A 10,438-nucleotide genomic window follows, 5' to 3' on the forward strand; every position below is an offset into this window, starting at 1 on the left:
AAAGTTCTGGTAAGTTATTGTTTTACAGCTCCATTTGCCATTGCGCCTACCAATAGTCGCCAGTTCCTTTTTTTCTTGTGCATAACGTTTGTTTCTAAATCACGTAGGTCAATTATGTATACTTATATGTATCAATAGTATATTCATGTTTTGTTCTTTCAATGAGTCAATGTATTAAGCATGAATACTGCAGTTTGATTTATAAGAACGAGCCCAAAACAACACACTTTTAAGAAAGATACCTACTTTGCGACATGATATGATGTTAAAGTTTGAAATTACATATATTTAAGATCTGTAAGAATAAATGAATGTCCTTAATTGAGCGTCCATTTTCTGTTTGTGTTGAAACACAGAAACGTGAAATTGAAAGATTGTGTTAGTCCTACTCTAAAAATAAACCGGTTTATAATGCAACAATTAAACACAGTGGTTCTTCACAACAGACAGTAAGAACCCTTAAACATGGTTTGTATTTTAATTAGTAAATGAAATAAATGTAATACTCCAATTCGCAGATCTAACAAATAACAGTGTATTTAATTTCATGGCATTTGCTCCATGTTCAAGCGATAGCCATGAACAATGATCGCAATTCGAAAATAAGGTTTTCCCAAATCTATAAATAAGGCGCGATGATAAATGCGCCCGGCTCAGTGTTTTTTTACCTTACACTCTAGGTGAACGCTTATTTATAATTGCTTCCGGGAAACCATGTTCACTTAAAATAGCAAACAGATTTTCAAACTTTTTATTTTGAAAACGAAAATGGAACCTCAGGTAAAAAATACCTAAATGGACGAAACGTACATGTAAAAACACATTTCTCAAGATTGTAAGATTATCGTCCTTATTTTATTAGCATATTTGTTTGTATTTAACTTTGGCATTTTGCTGTAGGTTTGCAAAGGCAAACAAGATATACAAGAAGCCAATATAATTTATTAATAATTATCTTAAAGCGACTGTCAGAAATAAATAAGAATGATCAACCAGCATGCCATTTGTGGTATAAAACCTTTATTATCTAAGCGAATTATTAACATGTATTGATCTTGGTAATTACATTCATGTCAATTACTCCCTACTTAATATTGTTTAAAGGGATATTTTCACGGTTTGGTAAATTGACAAATTTGAAAAAAGTTGTTTCAGATTCGCAAATTTTCGGTTTAGTTATGATATTTGTGAGGAAACAGCATTACTGAACATTTGCCATGGTCTAATATAGCCATTATATACATCTTTTGACGATTTAAAAACCTTAAAATTATAAAGCGTTGCAACGCGACACGATTAAATAATTTGGAGAGTTCTGTTGTTGTCGTTTAAATTTGTGAAACTACGAAGATTGCTTATATAACGTATAAAATACACATCTTATGTATGCTTGGCAGGATAGCTCAGTTGGCTTATGCGTTTTTACTTCAGGATCCCGGGGGTCACTGGTTCGAGCCTGCTGCGGGCTACTTTATTTTCCTTTTTAATTTTTTTTTTTGATTTTTTACTGGAGCTTTTAAAATTTCATGTTTACATTTATCAATATAAAGCATTTAATGACAAACTTCAAAACATGCCAAAATCTGTGAAAAGCCCCTTTAAGTGAAATTACGTATTTTTCTTTTTAGCAAAGATAAAATTGCATGGTTAAATAAAGGTACTTGAAAGCTTATATACACATACGTATTGAATATGGATTTAGAAGAAAAGCGTTTAGTAATTGTTACCGATACAGGCATTCGTTTGTCCATAATTATTTTTGCGAAGACACATTTAGCACTTAGCTTTAACAAGTCTTGTTTTAATTTGAAGAAAAATCAATTAATGAAATTTTATCAAAGCATTGAATAATCGTACGATAAAACTTTAAACGGAATATTATAATTGCTTACGAATACACATTTTAACGTGTTTTATAAAAAATAAAGAATCAAGATATTAATATTATGTTATTTCTGTAATTTAGGTTTGTCGGATTTGAAATGTCGAGTGGAAAAGCTTTGTTCATTCTTAGAAACCACACATCAAGCTTAAATCGAAAGTAGATTTAAAAGATATTGAGTCACAACTATATGATATGCAAAATGCAGTGGATAAATCCGACACAGATCCAAAACAAGGTACAACTGTTATGAACATATATGAAGGGGTCAGGAACGAGCATGTATAATCTCAAGCTAGTTGCTGTCGGCCCCTTACTTAACTTACTTTTAGTTAAAATGATTAATTTACTGATGAACTATTAAACAATGGTATCATTTGTTAAAGTATTATACTCAAAATCAATAATTATGTTGCAACAAAATTCGTAAAATAAAGTTAAATCAGAATTTCTTATAGCAAAAGCCCAAATTTCAACACTATATGTGGTATGGTAACATAGATTTAACGAGATACAAAATGCTTGTTTTTATTGTTTGTGTGGCACACTTCATTCCATTTAAAATTCCCGCAACATCTTTTTATACGACACACGAATATTAAATTGGTACATTAATACGTGTTGAATAGTTTGTCCCGAAAAAAAGAGCATTTTGTATCTTGTTAAATCTATGTTACAATACCACATCTAGCATCGAAATGTTGGCTATTGCTATAAGAAACCTCGATTTCTCATGTGTAAACTTTATTTGTCGAAATATTGTACGAAAGATTTGTTGATTTTGAGGGTTTATGGTCTGTTAAAGAATACCTAGAATAGATCAAACTACATAAAACAAACACATGCCACTAACACAAATCTCCATGAAATGTTCAGTGTCAGCAAATATATTCAATTTTCACAGCGATTAAATAAACTTCTCATTCATCCTCGCATGTAATTGAAATCTTCGCCAAATATGATATAAGAGTTATAATAGTTACATTAAAATAAACTTTTTTACCGACTTGCTAAATTAAAACTTAAAAAAATGTGATATATTAAAATTGCCTCGAACAAGTGAATGTTATATTATATTTGCAAATATTGTTTGATTTAAGTATGTTAATTTCATTGTGGTATATATGAAAGAAACGAGAATTATCCGACAGACGAAGAAATATCTCGTGCCCATTAACGAAGAAAGATGGAAACAATTGTCTCAGAACGCTTTAAGTGCAGGTAATGTCAATTTCAATCATTTCGGTTATGGTAATCATAAATTAATGAAAGCTTCCTTGATTTTCTATATCGGCTTCGCATTTTCTAAAAACATTTTTGTCGTAATTAAACATGTTGTTTTCTATATTTTTCTCAAGTATTTGACCGAACAAGACGTTTACAATGCGTTGTGTTAGTGCTTTGTTTGGATATATCCGAGAGTAATGCATGGGGACAGGCCAAAATGTTCGTGAATGATTTTTCTAACTGGTGAGTGTGTTATCACTAAAAAACATACATTTAGGTAATTATGTATAAATCAGTCACCTAGAGAGAGAGAGAGAGAGAGAGAGAGAGAGAGAGAGAGAGAGAGAGAGAGAGAGAGAGAGAGAGAGAGAGAGAGAGAGAGAGAGAGAGAGAGAGGGGGAGAGAGAGAGAGAGAGAGAGAGAGAGAGAAGAGAGAGACAGAGAGCGATCTGAGAGCTCCGAGAGAAGGAGCGCTTCTGATCCTCTCTCTCTCTCTCTCTCGAGAGCGCGAGGAGAGACGAGGAGAGTACCAAGACATATTGAGGAATGTATGTATATTATTGTACCTACATATTTATAATGATGGATATTATGTATATCAATACAAAAATTCCATATTTGGCTGCATGTTTCATGCATTCTGACGGTTTTAAGCTCACTGCCAAGCGTGTCTTCTGACCATCTATTTATATAAAAGCATTTTTAAACACAATCCAATAATACATTATTTTATGTTGACTTTTTGTTTTTGGTAATTCTGTTTTGGTCTTAAAATAAAGTTCCTGTTTTATAGGACTTGAGGAAAGTACATCAAAGGATGGCAGGATATTAGACGACTATGTTGCTTTGGTAACCTTTGGACACGAGACAAAAATACAACAGGCTCTTACAAATGACTTCAATTCAATTCGTTGTCAGATGGGTATGTGTGCTTATTTTACTTAAGTCATAGTGGATATTACATACATATCGACTGTAAACAAGTTATAATTTCATTTAATGTTTCAACATTTTATAAGAAAATGAGTCATCGGCGATGTTATCAATTTTCAAGAGTGTCTTATAATTGTATCATATGCTTGTAAACTTATAGTATTTAAGCAAACAATGTTATTAGTCTTATAGTGGTATTAACTGACGTTAAATGAGACCATGTTGACATACGTAATTTGAGCAAAATAACGTTCTAGAATTGGTCAGTTAATAATGCTGCCCATTCAATGAACATAAATTACGTTAACACATATATTAGATTAAAGACAAACGGTTAAAGTTTTATCAAATGGAATACAAGAATGTAAAAAAGTGTGTAATCATGGTATCCTAAACCTTATTGAAAATAGTTTGATATACATTAAAATTATCAACAACATCAACAACACCAATGTTCAATTTTCAAATATTTTAAATGCAAATTACGTATTCCATAACGCTTGACACGAGTATACACAGTTAACCATGATAATTATTTACACCATCTCGCTTAATTGGTATTACATGTTTCAAAGTGTTGTTACAGAACGCATAACGTTAGGAGGACCAAGCCCTCTTTACGGTGGTTTAATAATGGGCCGTGTATGTACGATAAGTGCAAATGAAAACGGTAATAATTGCTATATCTTACACTTTGTTTTTTATTCATTCGGTTTTTAATTACTTTGTATGGACCGGAATGTAATGGTATAGTAAAAAATAGCAAAATTGTTTACTGAGATATTATTGGCCACGTTGTACAATTTATTTGCTTTTCGCCTGTAGTGCGTATTGTTCGCCAAAGAGACATAAGACGGTACGATACGAAAAGGGATACTATTATACTTTTTGATTGCTGTTTGTATCATATTCTACTTATGATTAAAACTGGACAAATCCTTTAACTTGTAATCGATAACAAACCAATCGTTATAAATTCGCTGAGTATTCAAAAATATGTGCGTTTTACTACATATATTTGCTTTGTGTTATTTCGAATTTGTTATGACTTTTTTAACATAAACATTAACGAAATAACTTTAAATTTTGAATTGTGTTTATAACATTTTTCGACGCTTTGGAAAAGGATGGATCGAAAGTCTTTGCAACCGAAAAACCGAGTTCGTTTATCTTAAATGCGGAGTAGATCAGATATTAATATAAAATAAGCATACTTTTTTGTCAGAAAGTTTCATATAAAATATTGGATCAAAATGGTTACACATAACGTTTTATATCGTTTTTGTTTGAAAGTAATAGTTAAAATATACATAAGCATAATTATCTTAAAATATTCTCATTACAAGCTCCAAGTTTTCACGGACTTATTTTGACACCAACACTCATTGTCATTACTGATGGTCGTCCGACGGAAACCAGACTACTTGCCGGACCAGATGTTCAGGATGAGAGTCATATGGAAGAGGTAACCGATTTGGCTATTCAGATAAATGAGCATCAATGCCGATTCACGAATATTAACTTAGTAAATAAAACTTCTATTATGTGTATATCTGTGTCGTAAGTTCATGACATGTTTAATTAGATTAAGGAATATAATCAGAATTGCTAACAAGTAGACTTGTCGGATTCTTAAGCATGGTGTTTCAAAAACATACTATTTGTATCAGTAAGCTAATAAATTAAGACTTTCTGGTACAGATTCTGTCAGATGTGGCAACAGCAGTTCGAGAGATCGACGGAGCAAATAATCTCATTTTTTTCATAGGCGTTGGTGATTATAACAAGGTAAATTAAAGAAATACTTTGTAACTGATGTACACATCATTTTATTTGCACAACATATTTCTAAACCGAGTTAAAGAAAGATAAACATCTACTGACACGTATGTCGAGTAATTTTCTTTGAAACCATCTTTACATACTATACATATAAAAACGATAATTTCTAAAGTTAGTATTACACATAGCTGTATCTATAAGATTAAATCCTTTATATATTTGAATTAATGTCGTTTTTTTAGTCTTTTATAGAACACACGTCTGCAATAATTGCATCTAAACTCTACACTTTCAAAGATGGGCGAAGACTTGCTAAGCATGGATATTTTGAGGTACTGTTGGGCCTTTACATATCGTAAGGCTATTTATATTAGCTAGTTTTATCAAGGGTATAATATCTACTCTTCTTATGTCCTTTTCAAATGAGCAAATAAAACGATAAACCTACAAATGTGGCTCGTGATGCTTGAAAAAACGTTAAGAGTATGCCTTTTTCCGATAATTTTGGTAGCTAAATGACATTTTATTAGTTTCAAACAACACTGCATCGTAATGTCTCATATAGCTTCCTTCTTGAGGTTGCACTTTACAATGGAAGCAAACTTTTAGTTAAATATTTTTTGAAGTACATACACAAAGCTCCACTTTAAGTTATGAACAAAACATGAAATGTCCTAATAATTTTGCATTTTAGCTTATCTGAAATATGCCATATAATTAATTTCAAAGAAGCTATTCAACATTTAAATGGCTTCTTAAAGCACAAAAAAACGTGAAGATATAAAACATTATCAATATAAAAATTAAGAATGATTCAGACACTGTATTCGCTCCACGAGTGTTATTAACACATTGTGAAAACACGTCTTAGTAATTCCGCCCTTAGTTCTTTGGATCGAAACCAGTGAAATGTAACCTGAATCATTGACTCGTTTACATAAAACAGGCATGAGAGGTTATTGTTATTATATTACAGTCACTGTTGACGTCACAAGGCTGCAATATGGCAGTCAATAGATTTACAAGCCTTTCGGCAGAGGATAAGGTAAATACCAAGTGAATGTTCCTTTTTTAAATATTGCTTGTTTGGTTATACATAATACGTGACAATATGCTGTATAGCAAGACCTAGCTGCGAAACATGTGTCATAAAAATATACGTTTGAGGAAATATTTTAGATCACGACTCGGATAATTCCGTTAACCACAAATATAATACAAAACACTATTTGCTTTGTTGTGTTGAAATATATAAAAAATACCATGGATTTACTTATTTGTGAACCAAACACTCTAATGAGGAGAACTTACGTTAAGTTTAATTGATGTATTATAATTGTTTATTGGGTTAAATAATACTGTTTAATGCATAATTAATGATTAGTTTTCAAAAAAGTATCAGGAGGATATCAACTTTTGTCGGTCAGACACAAGAAGGCGTGCAGAAGAAGAATTTGGATGTTTGTTTGAAGCCAGCCACGACACAGACACACATAACACGAGTTCGAATGCATCAATTTGACAACAGACACACATCTGACCTCAATGGGCCTGAGACTGTTCTAGGGAATTTAGGTAATTTTTAACTGATTAAATAATTCGAACCAAATGCTCGATAACATCATTACCGAAATGCAAACGGTATCGTCCAAACGTTGAAAGGAAAAAAGTAATACCCTATGACATACTAACATTGTGATTGTTTTATTCGAACACATGTTAAGTTTAGTCATTCATACATAGTTCAACCCAATATAAACGATTTGGAAAACAAAACAATTTCTTAACAGATCAAAAATGATAATTAACTATTTCACAACTTATGAGATAGGTACCATGATTTAAAAATGACATATAACATACAACATATGAACGGATTTTGATCAACGACGAATTTCATTGAATGTTCTTTTTTCAACATAGTTAATTCTGGCGAACTTCTGGCGGTTGGATGTAGAGTAAAACCAGGAATGTCTTCATCGAGAACATACGATTATTGTTAAAAACCGATAAATACCAATGTTTATCAACCAAAAAACGCACGAGCCTTGATGAGAAGGTCATGTTTTCGTGCTGACCTTCTACATGTTTGGATATAAGAAATATATTTGAATGTCTGTCCTTAGTCTGAAATCAAACAAACATAAATGAAACAAACACACGAACAACATCCAATTTTATCATACAAATAAACATCATAAACGTCGGTTGTGGTTCTTCAAAGAAGTCATCATGGTGATAATAAGTTATTTTCCTACAATGACCTCATTATTTATCTTTATAATTATTATCATAATAATTAATAAATAAAATTATTATCATTATTTTATTATCTGCAAGCGTATTTGTAATTGTGATACATTAATTTATGTATAGGTTATATGGGACAACGGTAAAATAGATATGTTTAGATATGGCATGGACGGCACGAAGGAAATAGAGCTAGCGTAAAACAGGTAAAAAGAATCCTAATCGTCATCGTCATCATTCCCATCATACTCACGAGAGCATCACCATCCCCAACATCGCTATGTTTATTACTACTTCAGTATTGACTACGATCGTCAGCATTACCTCAAACGTCCTCACATACAAAGTCGCAATTATTCACCAACATCAATAATGTACTTATCAACGCCGACAACAAATAATACATACCGTGTCATTTCTCTCATTATTATCATTAAGTATAAATGTCCTTTACCACCACCATAATCTTTTGTGATCTGTCTGCATTTTATCTTGAATAATATGCTTGTTTTCTTTAATACAACTGATAGACTAAAGACCATTAGCAATGTCGTACAGGAGTCTAGAGCTAGATACCATTTAAGTTATTCAAAATGTTTTTTGATGTTTTAACTTATCTTTTAAACACGAAAGAAGCGTATGCATTTGTACCAAATGCGTATAACTATCATGTACAATTACCGCACTTAAAAGGTATTGTATTCATATACATTACATGCTAGGTATCTGTACTTCTTGCACAAATAAGCAGTTCTGATACAAACATATAAAACACCAAACTGTGATTGTTTTAATTCCTATATAGCCATTCATCGAACAAGTCTATGCAGTTGTCAAAAAACACTACAGTCATTGCGAGTTAACAGATGAACATTAAAATCCAACTGTACACGTCACAACATGATATACACAAAATGTCAATAAAGAAAAAGTTGGATAAACATCAAAGTCCGTCTAGAAAAAAAAATTGAAATAGCATTTTATTTTCAGAAGTTGTTAAACATTCCTACTACAGACCGACTTACAAAAAAACTTACAAATGCAGCTCGGCCGATGGTACTTGATGTGGATGTACGGGCTGTCGGCTCTAGAGAATTAAGGGTCTTTTTTCCTGCCTTTTTGAAGCGGCTTTTGTACCCTCACGTTGTAAAACAAACGAGTCGCAGAGTTTTCATAACTGTTATAAAACGGATTTGCGAAATTCTGATAATTCTGTAAAAACGGCTCGTGAACAGTCTAAGAAATTGTGAGAATCTGTTTTTTATGAATTTGTGACATGTTTAATATGCATAATTTGTATCATTTCTTTATAAAATGCATTAAAAGTATATTCTCATTGTCTGAATTCTTTATTTCTCAACAAATAACAACTGACATTCAAAATATCTGGTAAATATCAATCAGACAGGTAAACTATATCTAAAATAAGAGGAATGTCTAAAAAATCCAAATACTTTTTCTCCCTTATGTCAAATATATAAACATATTGTTGCAGTGGAAATTGTGGACCTTTAAAAAGTTTTAAATGAATAAGTGATTGAGTCATTTTTCTGTGGATCAAGTCCATTAGTTAAACAAGGGACAAAATTGTTACAAAACTAGGTTTTAAAAAAAAGTCTGATAAAGGGAGATGACTCAAACTGAACTTATTGTTTATAATAAACCCCCCCCCCACCTTGTTTCAAAATAAATCTATTTTCAGTCGTGGCGACATTGACCTTGGTGATATTGATGTAATTCTTTCGTGCGACACACCGTCCCATGATGGTGAACAAATGTGCTAAATGATTATAAAATCTCACAATGAATGACATAGTTATGGCCCGGACAAGCTCATTTATAGCCATTTTAGACCTTTGAACTCAAAGTGTGACCTTGACCTTGGAGATATCGACGTAATTCTTTCGCGCGACACACCTCAGCTCTTATGATGGTGAACAAATGTACCAAATGATTTTAAAATCTCACAATGAACGACAAAGTAATGGCCCGGACAAGCCCGCCCGCCAGCTCGCCCACCCGCCCGCCCGCCCGCCGACATTCGCCAATCTAATAACCAGTTTTATCCTTCGAAAAACCTGGTTAACAAAAAATAATCTCCTATTGTAGCTTATTTTAGCTACCTTAAAAATGCTGGACATATCTTTGAAGGCACTGTTTGCTTATCATTATTACAAAGTTAAATAGTCATTAAGCATAGTTGTAACCATTATACCGCAGAAACTGCACGTCCATGATTCAAACTAAGCATGCTCAGTTGGATTGATAGAGTACACATTTTGGGATGATTAATTTCAACAGCGTTATTTTGCTGTCAATATATTTGACAGATTTATAGGGTCGCGAAAATATATTACATTATCA

The 10,438-nt window shown here is 32.2% G+C and overlaps 1 protein-coding gene across 1 annotated transcript; it reads left to right on the forward strand.

Annotated features, from left to right (window-relative positions):
- The first annotated feature begins 1,627 nt into the window (after positions 1-1,627).
- LOC127877470 (uncharacterized) lies at positions 1,628-9,410 on the forward strand. Its single transcript, XM_052423389.1, has 11 exons — positions 1,628-1,657; positions 1,967-2,120; positions 3,014-3,103; positions 3,903-4,031; positions 4,629-4,712; positions 5,389-5,507; positions 5,744-5,830; positions 6,067-6,156; positions 6,801-6,869; positions 7,252-7,399; positions 9,065-9,410. The coding sequence occupies exons 2-11, from the start codon at positions 2,078-2,080 to the stop codon at positions 9,136-9,138; spliced, it is 933 nt and encodes a 310-aa protein (XP_052279349.1). The 5' UTR covers positions 1,628-1,657; positions 1,967-2,077; the 3' UTR covers positions 9,139-9,410.
- The last annotated feature ends 1,028 nt before the right edge of the window (positions 9,411-10,438 follow it).

Source organism: Dreissena polymorpha, chromosome 4 (genome assembly GCF_020536995.1).
Source record: "Dreissena polymorpha isolate Duluth1 chromosome 4, UMN_Dpol_1.0, whole genome shotgun sequence".
Classification (NCBI taxonomy): Eukaryota; Metazoa; Mollusca; class Bivalvia; order Myida; family Dreissenidae; genus Dreissena; species Dreissena polymorpha.